The following is a 21,583-nucleotide window of genomic DNA, read 5'->3' as shown; positions in this document are numbered from 1 at the left end:
ACAGAGGAAATAACCTCAACCTACAGTATTAATGATCCTCCGATTGCAGGCTAAAAAGAAAAATAATTTAACTTGACTTTATAAAAAAAAAATATTCCATAGGATGCTAGACACGAGTGACGACTCTAATGCACACTATCTACTACAGTTGTAGTATTTAACAATAATGCCACTTTGATGAGATCATATCATTTTATATTCTTCATACTACGTATATTATTTTTCCACACATGTCATGGAATATACTGACTGTTCTATTTTCTGAACAAAGTTTTGAACTCCTCAATGTGCACAACAATTCAAACCCCACATTGAATAAATCTATATCATGTCTTTTTTAAAATTTCATTTCGGTTTTACTAGTTCTCTGTGGTTTCATGCACAGTGTGTAAAAACAAATTTGTAAGTCAAGTGTGCTGACCAAACAAAAGGCATGCAGGTTTAGTGAAATTAGTTAACGTTCATATTCTTATCATTATATGGCGCAGATACCGACAGAGACAGAAAAATCCGTCTGTCCGGAGGAGTCTTATAACATTTTTTTTGACTTCATCTGTCCTCCTCTGGAGACGGGATGCCGTGAAGCCAGACGTACAATGTATTTGTAGCCCCCACGTAACATATCCCCGACGATAAAATACAGATTTATCTTTCGGTCAAATACTGACATGACGTGACTGCGATATAAACTAGCTATGCGGCGAACTTGAATTCAATTCTTCTCGCGAGTGTCATCGACGCCGACGTTGATATTTATAAGAGCGTGTTTGCCATCATGCATCAGCAACAGGCTCGGCTCGGCACGATAACCACACGGTAGCGGTACCATGCGTTCGAAAATCCAGTGGGACAGTTTGCCGATGTATCGCCTGCGATATACCGCAGGGCATATTGCGCGGTTCCCACTCCTTGATGAGCAAAGTGACTAAGTAACCGTGATATTTGCAACCATAGATCGAAAACGAATGCATGTTTTGACAAACTTTGAATTCATGCCTATCATACAATCTCAGCATACAAATCTCGATCTCCCAACTCACCTTTGAAATGCAGAAACGATGAAACTCCGACGATAAAACAACTTTGTGCGCTAGTCCACACACTACACACTCCGTGCGAATAGCGCTGTTGACAATTCCTGTAGAACACACGCGCGACTGACAGGGTGCATCGATTATATGCGTCGCTATGGGAAACTATGTACAATTACATATGCAAATGAGCTGTTGAACAGGTACACGTGTGATGATTTGGTCAGATCGATTGAAGGTACCTGCAGATACACAGAGCTGCAGCGAGATCATTGTGTCACAGGACAAAAAGAAATCTGGAAGGAGTTTTCAAAGTATTAATGCTATACATAAGTGTTGTCAGTAAGTTTTAGTCGTCTCAGTAGAATACCGAGACGAAATATGCATAAAAAGATTATTTTAGTGATGGGCAGCATTGATCCTTTGTTAAAAAGTAGCAGGTGGATGGGAATATGGAATTGTAGTTTCCTAGCAACGTGCGGCACAAATAAAGCAATATCCTTCCGCGGCTCGATGGAGTCAAGAGAAAATCTGATTCCAAATACCAGAATTGTGACTTTTTCGAAATGAAAAATAGAATTACTAGTTTCAGTTTGTCATTTTCTCGTAATTCATGGCATTCTGTTTATTTCTAGGGAACTTTCTGAGGCACTATATTGCTATAGGCATGCTTATTGTGACTGTGACAGGGATCAACAATGTACGCTCTCTGTGATGAATAGTGTGTATCGTGCACACACACACTCAATTTTGTATGCGAACTCGTAGTGAGCGCAGAACTACTTACGCGAGACCAAAGCAAGCAACGAGCAGCGAATTACTTGAAATGGAGGAAGAAATCACGTCTGGAAGTGACAACATTGTCACAGAATTCAACACCTATGAAGATTTTCTGGATTCACAAATTTCGTCTCTAGATCTGTATTACTTAGAGGTGAGTATTGGCTGCAATTTTGCAGATTCTTAATTGTTTGTCTACCAATGTTTACGGAATGAATGGTCCCACGTATTCATATTAGCGTAGGCCCTATTAAAGTTGAAGAAAAAAAAAACCCACATAAACATGCATGGCTGGTCTTCGCATCGCAGTCGCGAGCCCAAGAATCAAGGCCAAGACACAAGTTTGCATTGTGAAATGCGCAAATGCAATGCAAAATCCATACGCTGACATTCTTGGTCGTAAGTTATCGCTTTGGAACAGAGCATACCTCCTTGAGCAAACGAATAAATTTGTGCACGTCCTCCAAATGACTTTTACTTATACAGTCACAAGACAAAATCACAACTGACACAAGCTGTGTTTAGCCTTATAAGGAGCCTAAGAAGTACTACACGTCAAGATGTGGTGTAGGACCGTGTTATACTGTTGGTGTGTGTGCCTAAACTTGCATCTATTTTGTATGTACATGTATTTATAATGTTGACCTAAGTATTTCTGTTCACTGATTCAGGGAGGTGTGTTGTGTAGGTTTGGATATAGACTAGTGTGTTATTAGTATTTACTCTGTCTAGCCAACGGGCTAGACAGTATTCATGAGATGACATGTTTACATTTATGCTGTTGTTGTTGATATTCATTTGATGAGATGATTATTGCAAATTATCAGAACCTGCAGGAGTAAAGAAAGAAAGGAACAGTTCACTCTCTTCTGTGTTACAGGGTGTGTACAGTTCTGGTCGAGGTGAGGATTTAGCTTGTAACATTTTGCGAGATATTCAGAAACCTCTCTATGAGATGTCAAAGAGCATGCAGTTCTAAGGGGTATCAAAAGTTTATTCAATGGAAATCGGTTTTGAAATGGCTGAAATATCCAAAAACAAGGTGAAAAAAAGAGATCCTAATAAGGTTGTGGCATGTCGCCTTTTATTATTAACACTTTTTTTTGTTGATATCTCAGCCATTTGAAAACCAATTTTCATCAAATAAACATTGAATCCTTCTTAAAATTACATGCTCTTTCATATATCATAAGAGGCTTTTCATTATCTCACTTACATGTAGGAATGTTCAAAACATGAATCCCCACCTCAACCAGTACTGTACAGTCCCTTTAAATTACATCTGCTCTAGTCACTGTAAAAAAAAAAAAAAAAAAAAAAAAACAACAAAAAAAAACTACTGTATAACAGAGAAGCTTATCAATTCATGGACATTGGTGATCAGATGAGATATTTAATCCATGCAAACTACATGACCTCTGATACTCAGAGAGGGTCAACAAAAAATGCATTTGGAGCTGTGCCTTTACAAGGCCTTCCTCTCGACTGGTATTATAGAGATGATAAATGCAACAATTTGAAGAAAGGCCTTGTGGATTTGAGAAACATGATCAGATAGGCATTTGAAAATGCATTTTGATAGTGGGCATTAAACATGTTTCAAACTTTGGAAAGAGGATAGATGTACATGTAGCCACAGAGGCATTGGCCCTCTTGCTGCATCATACAGTAGCTTATCTCCACAAATTGAGTGGCACTTTCAGTTTGTTTCCTCTATATATTCCCCTCTTTCAATTCTGGAAATTATCACAGCTATTCATCTCTGCAGAAAACAACATTTTAATGATTTAAATCTGCAGCCCATTCACCTATCATGCCAATGGCCATTATCTATGTCCTTATCTGGAATGAGCTGTGTTTGAAATGTAGAGACCCAAATAAGACCTTTTGACCTGTATCAGATAAGGAAAAAAAAGTGATATTATTTCTGTCTCATCGTGTTCTAACTCAGGATGAAGAGCTTGCTAGACAGCTGGTTGAGCTGGGCTACCGAGGGAGCGGTGAGGTGCTGAAGAGGGAGGAGTTTGAGGCTAGGAAGCAGGCAGCAGAGGCCAGCAGACTCTCCAAGAGAAGCCAGCAAAAGTAAGAATTTTGTTGATTGTCCTGTAATTTCCCATCAGGTTCACTATGTATGTGTGTGTGCAGGGGCGGATCCAAGAATTCCGTGAAGAAGGTGTGCCTTCACAAAATTAAAGGGTGCGCATGGGCCCCTCTCCATTTTTCCTTTTTATTTCTTTTGTTTTAACAAAAAATAAATAGGGGGCGCGCATGTGTGGATTACATTTAGGCTACATTGTAGCACGCAAATGAAATTGCTGTGGTGATGACTGCAAGAAAAACTTCCAGCGCTGCATTGAAAATTAACTTCAATATTGAATGTACTTCAAAAGAGAACTATTAATACAATTATATATGTAATATTATTGTGTCTGCCAAATGTAAATTTCATACCATCTCAAGGGAATATTTAGGCAGAGAAACTTACATATCACACAAATGTACATGTGTTTGTCATAGAATAGGCACAATCACCTGACATACATGTGCAGTATAAATAGATACTCAAATCATCAAGTGCATTTCCTTTAAAGCTGAATTTTGTGTCTCACAGAACTCTAGCCAGCTCCGGAAAGGACCTCAAAAACAGTTTCCTCAAAGCACTCGCCCAGCGAGAGGAGGCTAACCGGAGTGGGAAGATGACTTCCATCATCTTCATCAGGGACAAGAACTCGAGGGGGCAGGAGATTTCAGGCTACATCGACTATGCCCACCGCCTGAAGACGGAGGACTTTGAGCCCTACTTCAGTGGAAGAAAGCGTCTGCTACCGAGGCCCTCAGATTTGAGGTGTGTATGGAGAAGATTGTCAGTAGATAGTGGCATCAACTTTCCTCTACAAAGTATATGGGTGCACTCTTAAATTGGTAATTTTGATAATTTTATGAGCATAATGTCTTAGAATCCATTCTGCCTATTCATGCCGTATTCATGTTAACAAAACAGCTGTGTATATCCAGTTTTCCGTCAGGATTCCATATACTGTAAGATGCTTTTTCTTGATGTATTTTGTGGATCTGCTGTCGTAACTTAGAGATCTAATCCACGACAACGTAGTATGTTTCTGTCTTGTATGTTTATGTGTTTGCTTCTGGATATTCTGCATAATTGTCAGAGTCACATTGTAACATCATGCAGGATGATTTTACCAATAATTTCCCGCCCATGTTCATGATGAGATGTGAACTCACATTATACTGTTGGTTATTTGTCTAAACAGCTTTTACAACTGGGAGACACAGACCTCCACATCCAACCCAACTCCAAATTACCAGGTCATCGCTGAAAATGCATCAGGACTGCTCTTTAAGAACAAGCGTGACCGCAAGATCCTCAACGTTGACCCGAAGGCCCCGTCTCCAGGAGATAACTCGACGAGGACCCCCATCGAGTGCCCACAGTACATCCAAGTCGTCATCTACGACCACATAACCAGGAGGAAGACATAACTGGCCAGCCTCTGTGTTAGTTTTTTTTTCACAACTGTGGAAAAAAAAAAGGACATTCATAGACATTTATAACTAGAGCGTACTTTGTAACTGGACATGACTGTTCTTTCACAGGTGTTTTCAGATTGGAAATCGTCTTTGTCTCTGTGGATATCACTTCATGCAAAAAGAACTCTCCTTCTTGGGAGGACCAAGTAGTTCTTATGTTCTGGATACTGATTGCATCCACATACATTAGAACCATGCTGGCCTTTTTTTCTCCATTTTTATGATGTCAGCTCATGACAAAGATAAAAGTATATCCTAGTACCTTGATTATTTGAAGGATACCCGGACAGTGAAGATGCATGGGAAATATTTGAAATGCTGTGTGCTTTAGAGACCCTGAAAAAGTTGCGCCCCTTTCACATAAATTGTTTTCTCACTTCAGCAGATGCAGTCTAGCAGTTTTGAAAAGCACATCAGTAAGTGAAATCAAACCTGCCTAGCAGTAAACTTCATTCTACAGTGTACAAAAGTGTAACCCCCCCCCCCAAAAAAAAAAACCCAAAAACAAACCAACAACAACAACAAATACTGAAACTGTTTTTCATGGTCATGGATTTTAAGATACTATCAAAAAATATACCTTCCCCTCTAGCTGCAACCGTAATTTTTTACGACTACACCTGAAGAGACAAGCCAATGTTTGTCTATATCTGCTATCTGAGCATTGTAACAGCCAGCAGCATTTCAATGCCACATAGAATATATGTGGTATCAGGGAGGTGGAACCCTGGTGATATGTATATCAATGAATACTGTATTAAATTATGTATAAGCACATGTTCAGCTGTTTGCTATGGTAAAGGTTATTGTATATATTATAGAGTCCAATTTTTTCTTTTACCTAGTCTTTGGATGATGTACTTTACAGCAATATATGTTCATTAAATTTCAGAAGCATGTGCTACATTGTATACTCCTGTTTAGCCTACCACCAACATTGTTCTCTGGAGAGGATATTTATTTTCTTGTCTTTCTCTTGATTGTAATTGAACGAGGGGAATCACTGATGTCGACAGACCTTTTCCTGGCAAAATAGATGCATGCAACTTTGTACTGAATGTCCCCACTAATTGTTAAAGACAGATTTGGCCAAAATCAGAGAGATATAATGAAATATTTACAACAATCAACATTAGATTAGCTTCAGTGACTTCTGTTGTTTTGGAGTATGAATTATAAAACTGAATCATTTACATATAGCAGTTACATGAGCCCATCAGACATCAAACATCTTCTCATATGTGCCAGGAGCCCCAGGTGATTGGAAACGAGCGATTTATTTCCGTTTCCTCTAATCAAACAGCGTGCATGACTACATCTAATTCTGCTGGTGAAGACCATCTTCAAATCAGACTTTTCAACTACGGTTTTCTTCTTAGTTCTATGGCAGTTTCTTGAGGCCATTTTGTTTTGCCGATTTTGTTTTGTTTTTCCTGAAAATATCCTCACTCCAGTTCGCGGAACCAAGATATGCTTGATTGCTCATGCTCGACAGACATTGTCCCTCAAAGCAAAGGGCGAGCTTATGAGAAATCAAAACAGTAAAGAGCAGATGCTGCCAAAGTACTCGACTATCTTCAAATAAGGTTCTTGGAAATTTCATTGAGTTTCTTCACACATAAGCTACAACTTCTGAATATGGATGTCGCTACAAAGCAAAACAAGACCAGCCCCCCCCCCCCCCCGTAAATCTCTGTTTTATATTCGAGTCACAGACTTGCATATAAAATAGAGAGAGAGAGAGAGAAAGGAAGAGAGCGGAATAATGTTGGGAGATAGACACAAAGGCAGACATGCAATTATCATCTTGACAACAACAACAACAAAAACAAACAAACAAACAAACACTGGGGAGAGAAAAAACAAACAAACATTTGTACAAATCTTCTGGCACTCTTCTGTCTGTGACACACTGCATTTTACTATCGATGTAGCGACACTGCAATCGTAATGCACAGCTGTACTGCCACCCTATTTTCCTGCTCTCGGGACTTTTTGAGAGAGAGCTGGTGCACTCACTCTGAGCTCTCTGTCAATTACCATTTGACTAGCGCCATCTCTAGGTCCCCGTTGACCCAATTCCTCGAGTCCTGTCGGTGAGTTAAAGTTGTAGGCCTTAGCAGCTGTCACAGTGACATCATCATTAACGTCGATCCGAACCTATTTACATGAAGTTAACCCTTTAGGTGCCCGTGCACTTTGCCGTAACTCGCCAAACTACATCAAATGACATTCATTACGATATCCTCGCCTCTCTCCTCCGTCCCAACGACCTCTCCCCTGACAAAATGACCACAAGTAAAAACACAACACAATCTGACAGTCCATTCTTCATGCAGATTCTGACTGAACAGTGATTAATAGTATCCAGTAATTTCTTTATTCATTTTAAGGAAATAATTAGGACACCAGGAGTCCTGTATAGTTGGAAACAAGCCAGCAGACAGCCCAATCAGCAAGCAAGGCAACGAAAGGGTTAATGTTCTTCTCTTATCCCTTGGCAAATCCTCCCGGCCTTACGCTTTATCCCGCACGAGTATCGACTTACCTTCCGCGGCATTAGGGGGACGCAGAAAACCGCACACATGCACCTGAAACATTTTCCTAGATCTTCTGATTTTCTTAATAAAGCTTTCTCTACGACGTCAGGGTTTGGGTGATGAGTTTCAATTCTTGTGGGAATCAATTTGCTCTTTGGATGAAAGAGAACGGGGAGGGACGGGGAGTTAGGAAAGGCGCACAAACAAATCGCAAGCAAAAAGGGAGAGATTTAAGTCTTTAAAAAGAAGTTTCGATCACGTGTGTGTTCGCTCCTAACGAAGTGCAGAGCGAGCCAATCTTGAACAAGTTTTTATGATTATGGCGTCAGGAAAACATTATCGATCAAATATTTGATCCCAGGCGGCAGCTGTTATCGGCATTGCGAATGATGAAACATCGTCATGTATTAGAGAAACAAACAAGGTATGGATACTGTCTATATTATGTCATAGGGAATACATCGGGAGGAAGAAAATGCTCAGTAAGCAGAAAAATACCATATAAAAATCATATTCTGGTTTGTGAATAGTGAACATTTTTTTTTCCGCATTAACAGTGAGTTTTATAGTGAGATCATCTGCCGCGGTCGTTGTGGGGATCAGACTTTTCAACTACGGTTTTCTTCTTAGTTCTATGGCAGTTTCTTGAGGCCATTTTGTTTTGCCGATTTTGTTTTGTTTTTCCTAAAAATGTCCTCACTCCAGTTCGTGGAACCAAGATATGCTTGATTGTTCATGCTCGACAGACATTGTCCCTCAAAGCCAAGGGCGAGCTTATGAGAAATCAAAACAGTAAAGAGCAAATGTTGCCAAAATACTCAACTAATGTTAATTAGATCAAGATGAAGACGTAGTGTCTTCATCTCCTACGTGAAACTTTAACTTTATATTCTTTTCATATTTCTATACTTATTATTCCGGAAACCCATTTTGTTGGAATCTCCGCATTCTGGAGAGAGAAGCATACTCTCTCGCACACACACATGTACACACACACACACACTCACACAAACAAACAAACAAAATAAAGATGAGTCTTATACATTAATTGTGCTGATCAAACATTCGTGTCTTTGCTGTGAGTGTGTGGAGAAAAACAAGCTACATTTAAAGAAGCGTCTTATGTTTATGAATGAATGAGTATGAAGTATGTTTATAAATGAAGGAGTATATCTCCTATGTATGTGTAAGTGTTTCCTTAGAGTGACACTAATAGTATAGCTACTATTGATAGACTATTTACAAAGGTAAAAGTGTTTGAAATGACTGGGATAATTTGTTGAGAGAGCTCAATACACCAACAGACGTCGGTAATTTAAGTTTTCAAGGTGTAAGACCAAGAGGAGGAAATGTTTTGCTGTAGCCGTCTAGTCTTCGTATCATAAGGAAATCCGATGTAAGGTCTATTATCCTTTACTTATTTTCTTTTCGTTTTTTGTGCATGTGTATGCATACATCTATTATCATCCTGCATCCTTGACGTAATCATGGAACGTAAGAAGTGTACATGACCAGCCAGTCATAATAACCGTGATAATTAGGTGTCTATACGAACCACAAGGTCACTCTTCACTCACCAAGCTATTAAACGTATAGGGTAACTCGTCTCACCAGGTATAACCTTCCAGCAAGATGTTGTGTTCAAGTGTGAACATGACCCGGTTTTATTTTAGTGGTTTTTTTTTTTTCTTTTCCACCTATCCATGTACACTCTAGGCCATGTTGTCTACGCAACGGGAAACGCTTGTGACGATAGTTCGTGATGAAACATTGATTGGCTTGATTAGCATGGTTTAATTTCCTTGTGTTCTCGCTCTCATAGGGAATAAACAATGACGATATACTTTTTGATGCTAGAACGACGATGGAAACTTACATTTGTGATTCTAATACATGTACTTTACTTCCGTATAGGATCACTGTATTAATACTTTCGTTGATTCTGGTCATTTTTATTGTGTGTCGAATGATGATTCCCGGCCTTTCGTTCTATTCTGTTCTTCTTCTTTTTTGATACGGAGAGACTAATATTAATGAAGGAGTTATACTGTGGTTTTGTACACGGTTGGGACTCATCAATGTCTATATATATATATATATATATATATATATATATATATATATATATATATATATATATATATATATTATGTAAGTGTGTGTGTGTGTGTGTGTGTTTACGTTTTGTAGAGTTATCTGAGTCCGATATTTGGACCATACACTGGTATATATATATATATATAATATCATAACAGCAAAATGTTTCTGCTCTGAGTCTTGGAGATATCAATTCACAACAGTAGTGGAGAAAACTCCGTGTAAGACGTGGTTTTAGCGAATTTTCGCCCATAGTTATTTGGTAGATGATACAGTTCAAAATAAAAGATGCTGATAGTCGTGTGCATATAATCTAATAATTATATATATTTACTGCATAATTTGGCAAACAAACCTTGAATATGGTAAGACTTCGCGTTTGAGCGGTTAACATTTGCTTCGAAAGTGTTCGTGCAATTTCATTCTCAACTCGAGTCACCTAAGTCTCTAAGATTGCAAATCTTCTTATTGTCCGTTGACATTGTAACATCGGAGCCAGACGTTTTTCCCCTGCGCGGTAAACCTCTAGACGAAAAACAAAATCTGTATAGACCTTCAAAGAAATCGGACGGTATATTGGTTGTTTTCGTTATGTCTGACGGAAGAACATCTAATCAATAATTGTTTGACTTGTCGAGAGACTCATTTGACGTCTTATAAAATCTACAATCATGACTGCTTCAGAGGAACATGTCATTAGGCAGAGTTAATTGTATGATCTCCAGAACACCTATTGTGGCTTGAATGTTCAAACTTGTAGAAATGCACTCCAGTGAAATACTTTCAGCTGCTCAGTTCATTAACTGAAATACAAACATTCTATTGAACAGATTTTTCTACCCTTTTTCTAGCTTTTTGCAGAAATTTTGCTCCAATCATTCCCTTGCCCATAAAAACATCTTCCGTATAACATATGTCGATGATCAATAAACAAAATGCAAGCTTCTGTGTATCCATGGTAAAATATTTGAAGGTATAGCTTTCGGCCGTTCGCTACCATGGCTACAGCTCTTTTTTTTTTCATCGAGTCATCTCTCTTTTCTTTTCTGTTTTTCTGTGTTTTAATTTCATTGACTATAGCACGTGTGACACAAGGTAGCAGATCTCGGTGTCGTCACTCACTGCAACTGTCTTACTGTCTATATAATTGCGTGTCTGTGCTCATGGTTACGATTCGTTATTTCAAAGGTTCGTAATTCAGAAAATAGAATATGATTCATAATACCGAAGGTTCGCTGATACGCACTTTTCTTTTCTCATTTTCGAATCAATGAATCTTCTTACATTTTCGGATTATCGAGCCTTCATACAATAACTAACATTCGGGATAACGCCACAAATATTCGGATTTACGGCTTTATTTATGTAAACGAAATTCGTGTGTTTCGGAATAACGAACCTTCAGAATAACGAACCTTTTTTATTTCCGGATTAACGAACCTTCTCAACAACGAACCTTCAAAATAACGGCACAAAATGTTCGGATTGACGAACCTTCGGAATAATGAAACTTGCTTCATTTTCGGGCTAAAAACCTTCGGAATAACACCAAATATGTTTGGATAACGACCACAATTTCTTTCGGAATAACGAACAACTAGATACAGGGAATAGGAACCTCCGCTTTTACAAATGGCTCTATGGAAGCGCATTGGTACAGCTGACGATGGAATACTACCTGAGGCTCTATTTAAAAGAAGAAGTGAAAAATTAGAGAGATTATGCACTCATTTATTACTCAGTACCTGATTAACCTCTGAGTAACCAATCTCTCAAAGGAGTTCTTAAGAGAAAGATGAGAACGCTCAACCCAACCCTCATGAGTAATTGCACTGAATTCCTAATAAAATCGAATTCCCATGAAGAGCGGCTCGAAAGTTTGTAGCTTGGTATATACTCTAGACTATCGCGGATAGCCTGCGAACGGTTACTACATGCACAGCTGGTAAGCCATGAAATGTTTGGCACCAGGTAAGGGAAGAACTTAGTACTTTGAAACAAGCCCATCTCATTTCCTAAACTCTCTCTTAACATCATGATCATCATTATTCGCAAAGAGTTTACAACTTGCGTACCAAAGCACCGAGCAATTAGTTCAATGTCATCATCATCAGTTTCTATCCAATCCAACGAAAACACGGAATGAAACATGAAAAAGTGGCCATCATGTGTAATCCCATATGTCATCACATGTCAAGAGTATACGCGGTGTAATTAAACAAATTACTATTAAACATCAGGTAATCTTGGTCAGATGTTTGCCGCAACGGACAAACCACACGCTGACAAGCCAATCACACAGTCCCCACGGACGGCTGCAAGGCTCTCCCAGACGTGATATACCCGGATGAGAGAGGGCGCCATTTTATAAATCTCGATGACTACAAACCAATAGTTTTAGTCTCCATATTATCTCCACCCATGCCTATTCCTTCTTGCGATATAATTTTTGCTTGAAATAGTGTTTTTATATCTCTCTTTTCAAACGATTTAAAGCATGCATAACCATTTTGGCAACACAAAACACAGCTATCACTCTTTATTATTTTGTCGACTTTCCATTATTTATAATGTTATACATGCATTCGAGTTGCATGCAAGAATGCTTCTTGAAGAAATACAAGTATAAAGATATAAATGTCCATGTGTAATGATAATAAGGTTTGTTTTTTGAAAAACGACGTTCAGAAGTATTTCAAATTCAAGTGACTGTTGTAGCTTTGTTTTTGTTTTAACCCACCATACTTTATGCCATTGAATATTTCAACAATTTTAGTACATGGTCAGATTGTCGAACTCGGTGATTGTTCTATGTTATAACGATTTATTCATGAGGAGGGGATTGATACTCTTCATGTCTTCTCCCCCCGCAGCTGCAGCGGAAATACATTGCCACATCGTCACATCTCCACACTCGTCAAACCGATGGGAAATCGTGGCGAGTCGTTCGCCTCACGTTGAGTGAGACGTACACCTAAATAGCAATGTCAATGGAGTCATCGATTGCCTCTTTGATGAGCTCGAGAAGGGGGTAATTAGGCAAGGCACGCCGCGACCAGCGCGGCTGTTAACCTTCGTAAGCGTTTAGCTATGCACGAATAGATTCCCGATTATGTGTGCCTGTTCACGAGCTATGATCACGAGATGATAATAATGATAGTAATAGTAATGATAATGATGATAATAATAATAATTGTTAATAATAATGATAACAACTATTATTATTATTATTATTATTATTACTATTATTGTTATTATTATTATTATTATTATTATTATTATTATTGTTATTATTGTTATTATTATTATTATTGTTATTATTATTATTATTATTATTATTATTATTATTATTATTATTATTATTATTATTATTATTATTATTATTATTATTATTATTACTACTATGATGATGATGATGATGTGGGTAAGTTTTAAAGCGTCCAAGGGTAGGAATGCTTTGAAGTATTTTTTTTTTTTTGTATTTAAGTTTTCTTCGGAACAGCCAAGGCTGTATACCAATGCTGTGACTATATCAGTGTATACTTGTGAAAAGGCATCGTAGCCTTTATAGTTTTAGGACACTGAATTTCCCATCATGTGATTTGTAGAATACTTTATTTTCATAACACAACAAAGTGTAGAGTTTGCAACGTTGTAAACCTAAATGCAGAGTGGAAGCCTACTTGTTTCTTTTCCATCCTCTGTCCATATATTCAGCGCCTGATTAATTTGTTAATAAAGATGAAATGTCATGAAAAATCACAGTTCTTGAGAGTAGCCGTCACTTGGCTTTGCTCGAGAAGCAAAATGTTATGAATATGAATATGAAAATATTATTTTTTTCAGATTGGAAGACAAAAAGGAGGAAAAAAACGAGCACTATTTCAGTCAACGTAGCAAGCACAAGAAGTAGCAATGTCATATTCAATTCGCTTTGACGTTTTTACGTCCGGAGGCAGAAGTTTTACGTCAATTTCTACACAGCGGAAATCATTATGCACATTTTCGGAATAGCTCTTGCCACTGTAAAACGTCAGGGATTGAGTCGATCGTTTACATCTACATGGATGAGTTCATTTTGTTAAAATGCAATTGATAACGTTGATGATGACGATGATAATGATGATGATGATGATGATGGTGGTGGTGGTGGTGGTGGTGGTGGTGGTGGTGGTGGTGATGGTGGTGGTGGTGATGATGATGATGGTGGTGGTGGTGGTGGTGGTGGTGATGATGATGATAGAATGAATTGACTCTAATCGTTGTAATACAGGAATTGAAAAATAATGACAATTATTAGTATACCTTAGTGATGATGAAACTTATCATCACAATGAAAATCAGTCAGACAATCAGACATCAGTTTTTGAGTAATTAGTTTACCAGAAGGACTATATCACTCTATATCACTATGCCATTTAAAGTAAAAGCAGACTATGATCGACGAACTAGTGTGTAACGGTGAAGTACACCCAGCCTAGACTCTTATTCTTATTCATCTGCTATATGGTAACAGATACTCATATTCTGTTACTGCACACATTTTCAGTTTTTTCCCCATAGAGTTATTCAACATCAAATTAATACTTATAAATCGCTATATATATGTAATCGCTAACTCCATGTCGTTGTGCTCTATTATTTCGTAACAATAGTACTAACTTTTCTGATTTCGTTTTGTTTGATAATATTAGATACACTCGTTGGCCAGTGAATGTCACGTGATGTTACCTTGAAATGCGTGTGTCCACAGAGCCTGCCTACTCAGCCCTTTCTCGCTGAATAGTGAATGTTTGAGCGAAGCAATAGTGTCTTAATAAGTGACGAATAATAGCAACGTGGACAGAATCAAAGGGAAACGCTGGGCATACAAGGGCGCGGCGTAGTCGAAGGGAATCGCTTATCCAATCAATCATAAAGTGACAAATGACGGGCTTTACCTCTCGGATAGCAGCAGAAAATGTACAAAAAATGGGAAAAGTACAAAAACATTTAACATCACCAGATAGTAAGCTGTATACTCATAGGGGGGCAAATTTACTTCAGGGAAACAAAAGTGGGCTGCGTCTTGGTTTTTCATTATAGCGCTTGTCACGTTGAGCGCTTTCGTATTTCAATCAAACTCACAAAACAATTGGGTCGAATAATTTAGCATTGGGCTAAAGTTCAAGCACCATAAATCGCAGTATTTGTTTCTCTGCTCTTTTTTTTTCGCCCCTCTCTCTTTCCATCTCTCTCCCTCTCCCTCTCTTTTCCTCTTCTTATTCCCTCTTTCTCTTCTTGAGGAGAGCTAGGGTTAAAAAAAAAAGAAAGGAAGAAAGAAAAGGAGACAGCCGTTTTCGTCACCTTCGCTTGGTTGGCAGCTTTCCCGCTATAGTAGAGGGACAAAACATGTTTGGCGGTATTCCTTCTAGATACTGCGTCTTGAAGACTCATGGAAAAGATGTGTGAAGTTTACGTGGGTGTGATGTTATGACGAGGTGGTGTTGTTTTTACGAGTCTGGTTGTTGTTGTTGTTTTGTTATTTAAATTATTATCACTGCTACTGTATAATGCATAATGCTGCCTATGCTTGAATGCGATGAAAGAGAGAGCAGCCTTTGAAGTTGATATTTTGAAATTTGTTTAGGTTTGATTTTGATTTTTCTTCGTTGGTAGACCAAAGATGCTGAACTATTTTCGTCTCTCTCTGAGTTGTCACTGTATGAACGAATGGTCATAACCTAAATTCCCATCTCCTCCCACACAAGTAATACATATACATAACAGTTGCAATGCGACCCCTCGATTGGTTGAATCTTTCATTTCATTTCATTTATTTCATTCCTTCTTTCTTTTTCGTCAAACATAACACGAAATGTATCAGAAGATATAACATAGGCATGTATTCGACTTTACATGGTAGATAATGGTTAACAAATACGAAATTATACATGCATACCGGCAGAATACAAAGTTATGTTTGGAGGGAAAAAAAGAGAAAGAACTGAGAGGTTCACTGAAAAGCATGCTTGTAAATTGTGAACCACTCAAAGGATTCTTGTGAATACATTAAACTTTTTTTTTAAACAAAAACAGGAGAGAACAAGACAGTAGAAACACAAGGACATTACATGACTTTACAGTAGGGTATACCATGACAGTAATAAAACACAAAAGAATAATGGAAAGAAATGAGAGAAAGAAAAAGGAAATGAAAGGAAAAGCCAACACGCTGAACATCGGGATCAGAAGAGGGAATTGAGGTGCTGAACATCGGGATCAGAAGAGGGAATTGAGGTGTTTCAGCTCGATCAGCCGAGCAATGTTTATACAAATAAGATAATGTAAAAATACACAATGATGAAATCAATGATTGACGATGAACCCTTAGGCTGTAAAGACCAGCTAAGTAATGAATCGTATATATCTTAATATATCTTCCTTGATATATCTTCCTTGATATCATGCACTGAAAAAAAGTAACATCATGATCGAAAAATATTTCTGCCCAAGTCTTAATCTTCGACCTCTTACATACACTTCTGCTTCAACGGATGAAGGCATTAACACATTTGTTTCTGTTCATTTATTATCTCGATCTGCCATTGTTTGTTTTTCTCTTTTACTGCCAGTATGATTGGTTTTCTTTATTCTCCCGTTCTGTCACCTATCTCGCCATTTCTCATAAGCTGACATCTTGGTTGCATATATCTTTTTTACCATGCGATGTCCCATTCTTATTTGAGTGTCCACTGCGTATCATGGGTCATTCTGACTTTTGGTATACTTGACCATTGATGGCTGGGTGAACAAAACCCATAAATAGACTCGACTAGTTACACAAGGTAATATCAATGTCGATTATACAGATTGCAATCATCACCAGCACTTATCACTACCAGCATCATCATCATGGTCACCATCAAGAACATAAGCATCATCATAAACATCATCATCATCATCATCATCATCATCATCATCATCATCATCATCGTAGTATTGACGCTAATAACATTATCATTTATAACCATATTTTTTGTAAAAAATGTCATGATCATATGATGGACTTAATCAAATTGCATTGCATGAAGGAAATTTGTTGCTTTTTTTTTCTTTTGAAATGCAATGAATCTGAATATCTCTGCACATCGTCCAACATATTTTCATTTCCACCAGGTAGAAAAAAAAAATTCCACCTTCATGGATACTTTCTCTTTTCCCTTCTCTTGTTAATCCTCTGAAGACCATTGTCTCCACAAATCAGTTGCTGTTACACATACTAGATTTGCCTTTAAGTTTGATAGCGTTAAGTTTGACATGGGGGGGGGGGGGGGAGGGGATAGCCCACATCCCCTCGCGGCTACAAGTGCTCGCGTGCCGGTTGCCATTACTGTTGCATCAATCAAATCTCCAAAGCTCGCCCGAGTAACCCCTCCTCCTCCTCCTCATGTTTGAATGGAATTCCGTGCATCTGACGACTGCTGTCAGCTTATTCACTGATGATCACCTCATTACAAGAAAGTACGTGTAGTAGTACATAAAAAAAAAAGTTGTATGAAATATGTTATATGATTTGCATACCAACAACCAACAAACCTGTAGACATAGAGCCGATAGGCGAAACCGAAACAGATAAATGATACCACTTTCATGTTTAATGAGAGGTCATCTTAGATAATATCTATAACATTATCATCATTATTATAACCATTCCTCGCATCATATTAATACATACACTCCACCTCACTGTCGTCGCATTCTTGTAAGTATTAGGAACATCGAACATAGGATGACACCAAAAATACAAGGTGTAATCATGGGTACCTACAGACTTTCAAGGTGAGAAAATTTTACGCTGTTCATGACAACAGCATCCCTGACGGTGTCGAATATAGAATGAATGAAGTAACCTTTGTACCTATAATTGCTCTTGCTGACTCTGTGTGTCCCAGTTTCTTCTTACAGTATTTAAAAAATGAAACATACCTAGTAATACGTTATCAATTTAATTGTCTTGAGCATCTCAACGTTCTTGAACTGAGGAGAGCATAACGTTCAGTAAACAGGGTTTTGACTTCGTAAACATTAGAAAAATTAGTGTTTTAGCAGTCTTTTTGTACTATTTCTAGCTACGATATTGAATCAAGGAAAACATACCATTCAGCAGGCAAAGTTTTGACTTCACAAGCATTAAAAATAGTGTTTTCGCTGTCCCCTCCAACTATTTCTAGCTACGGAAGACTTGTAGTGATGGTAAGGTGGTGGTCTCGTCGCCTTTGTCTCGCTAGACTTGTAAAGGTCACCTGCCGAGGTCGTTACACAAATAGTGGATCTCTCTGGATGTCAGAACTTTGTTCCAAATGCTTACAGACGTCTGTAAACAATGCTCCTCCAAGCAGGTGAAACGAAGCTTGCTATACTGACAGAATTATCTTGACATGGGGCTTATTTTGAGAAAGTGGGTTACAATATGAAAATTGTGCGATAGAATTCTACGTAAAAGACAAAGAAATCTCAGCAGTATGATTACAACTGTTGTAATGATATCAATAAAAACAATAGTTCAGTCAATAACCTTATTCGCCATCATTATGTTTGAGAGTAGAGTATTGTGTCTCCGGTTATATCTTTATAATGAAGACAATGGTTATCGTACTACTAATAATGGTGGCTTTAATTACCACGATTATCATCAATATAGATAGAACGACAACTATGATGAGATTGATTGATTGATTGATTGATTGATCCACATCTCAAACACAAATGTAATTATACAATAGATAGAGTATAAGACAAGATATAACGTCGTTATCAAGAGAAAAGACAATTTTGCAATCATGATGTGTGAGGAACCTACTAGAAATGTTATCATCATCACCATAAAATTTGCAACGATAATGCTATGTGTGTAACATACTTATGAAACTAATGATAAATACAAGTGATATTGTAAGCACTTATTCATCATTGACGTCCTCGGTCGCACTACTTTTCTGTCGATGATGTAATAAATGGCATCCTCATTTTCTTCTTATGCTCCCTGGTTTTGGGACATTCATTACCCCGAGTTCCCCGCGGCCTCCCGGTAAGGGAAGAACGTTTCGGATGCCGGTCGACCCGTTGAATATACGCCCATCTTATAGTGGTCATGATAACGCTAATTCAAATTTCCACAGACTTCTGATAATCATGGAAATTTAATGTGATAATTGAAAGTACTCTTTCTTCTTTGTTTTTTTTTTTCTCGAAGATCTTTCAACTCTCAGATTTTGTTGAATGCTGTAAATCAGTAGTTTGTAATCTTTGGTTTGTAATATTTTGTTGATTTTCTTTTTTTTACGTGTGTGTACTTGTTAGAAAGTCTCAGGTTTCCAAGCATTTTATTAATGATAAATCAAAGTGACTGAGACGAAATTACATAAGACCTCCTTAGATATTTCGTCGATTTATTGAGATACAGTTTAAGGGAAAGTTTAACTCAAAGTATCAATATGTCAAATATCATCAGAAAATTACGCTGAATTGGAATCGCTTGATCATCAATGTGAACATCAGACTATCGATATTGTCAGACAAAATACAGAGCAACCTCTACCATGTTTAGAAGTCAAATCACTAAGCCTTTTCCAGATTATACTGATATAAACAGCAATGCAGCAATGTTTGCTTGGTTCTCTTTAAACAGAAAGAAAATCAAAATCTGAAAAAAAATACCCTCTTCTATCACGGAAATCATTTTCGTGTTTTATTGCCAAATTGCAAATGGTCAAGATGACAACCTGCTTGCCAAAGGAAAAAAATCGAAGGTATTTTGAAATGATGGTTGTGGAAGAGTTAATGAAATGAAGATAAAACTCTTTCCTCCACTTGACTGCCTGAGTCCATTTTTGTTGGAATGCTTTCTGACCCCACCCGTAATTCCGCCGGCTCTGTCTTTCCAAGTGCCCCCCCCCCCCTCCCCGGACGCCACACATTGGGTGATTTCACTCTACAATTTTCATCTTAAAAGCTTAACATGTCTCAATAATTCCGTTACGAATTCAGATTGAGATAATTACACGATCATCTATATCCACTCAGAAACCCTTTGAAGAATTTAAGACGGATTGGGGAAACTTAAGTGGACATTATTTCATGTCTCGTTGCTAGTTGAAGCTAGTAATTTTTCTAATGGTTTGATTTAGTATTATGTTGTCGTTCGGATATGACATTTCGCGCAAGGGCATGGTGTGGCCTGGTTGGAACACAGAAATGCCAAACAAAGTGTTGGGATACTTTACAACGCACACATACCAATCAGTCGGACGTCCAGTATCGTGCCGAGTACCGAGCATTGGTTCTCCGTATCTATCCCTCTTGTCTCGGCCCGACGAAAAGTCACCTCAAATTAGCTAATTTGCCCTCGCTAAGCACGGGTCTCCGTCACCACGACTCGTTAGAGCGGGAAAGCGGGCGTGTCACGAGCCCGACTGCCTTTGAACGTAGCAGAAGATCTGTCGTTAAGCACGATGCTAAGTCGCCTGAAGACGGGAGGATGCCAGCAAAGAACTGGATCGTGCCGCCGTTTAATCCCCAAGTGCTCATCCATCCCCCGCCTATCAGGAGAGATTGGGGTGCAACTTCATTACCCTTCATACTTATCATTCCCCAAAGAGTTCGGTGATACCACCGCTTTGCGTCGATTAAAGCAGAAGTGTAGTTTAACACTTACGAAGATCTTAGTTAAAGCCAAGACATCTTGTCATGCGTCATGGTTGTCGCAAGTTTTATAACCTTTATTCCGATCATTCCATTTCGTATTGATAGAAAGTACAAATGGAATAGAGCTTCACCTATATGTAGTTGTCCTGGCCGCACTGATTTGAATGATATCGAAATTAACAGATCAACAGATAGGATTAGAACCACAAAGCTATTAAACATTGCAACCTAAAATTCAATAACTAGATGCCTTTTCGTTAAGAAAGATTTCACAGCAGTTGACATTACCAATTGTTAGGAACAAAACCAATTTAGATAACACAAACATAGGTTACAGTTTACAAATCCAAAAATGAAATAGGGATTGTCATTCCGAAGGTTATCCGAAAAAGAAATAAGGCTCGTAATTAGATCCGAAGGTTCATTTATCCGAAAAATGAAAGAAGATTCGTTATCCGAAGGTTCGTTAACCCGAAATCGAAACAAGATTCGTAATTCCAAAGGTTCGCTTTTTAATGTTCACCTTCTTTTTGTTTTCGGATTAGCGATCCTTCGGAACAACGAACCCTCGGAATACCTCCACAAGTGTTCGGGTATTAAACGAACCCTATTTCATTTTTGGACAAACCTTCGGAATAACGAACTTCACCCCAGTATGGCCTTACTAAATCCTACTTTTTTTAACATGATTGAAAACAACGTAATGTCACTTAAAACATTGTCCCAGTTGAACGTCACCTCTAACGAATCATGAGGTTCACGCCTATAGTTCGACTATTCCCCATCCCCTTCATCTAAACTTGCAGGTCGCCTCTTCCATTATCACTTTTGAGAATTGTAATCTATGACATAATTGAAGATGGTCTCGATTAAGGTTTCAAAATGGCGCTTGCTCCA

The 21,583-nt window shown here is 38.1% G+C and overlaps 1 protein-coding gene across 1 annotated transcript; it reads left to right on the top strand.

Moving 5' to 3' along the window:
• The first annotated feature begins 1,799 nt into the window (after positions 1-1,799).
• Positions 1,800-6,888, top strand: LOC140229325 (cilia- and flagella-associated protein 299-like). Its single transcript, XM_072309600.1, has 4 exons — positions 1,800-1,965; positions 3,763-3,893; positions 4,423-4,656; positions 5,087-6,888. The coding sequence occupies exons 1-4, from the start codon at positions 1,858-1,860 to the stop codon at positions 5,313-5,315; spliced, it is 702 nt and encodes a 233-aa protein (XP_072165701.1). The 5' UTR covers positions 1,800-1,857; the 3' UTR covers positions 5,316-6,888.
• The last annotated feature ends 14,695 nt before the right edge of the window (positions 6,889-21,583 follow it).

This window comes from Diadema setosum, chromosome 5 (assembly GCF_964275005.1).
Source record: "Diadema setosum chromosome 5, eeDiaSeto1, whole genome shotgun sequence".
NCBI classification, from domain to species: Eukaryota; Metazoa; Echinodermata; class Echinoidea; order Diadematoida; family Diadematidae; genus Diadema; species Diadema setosum.
Note: the sequence above shows the minus strand (reverse complement) of the source record. Positions and strands in the feature narration are given on the sequence as shown.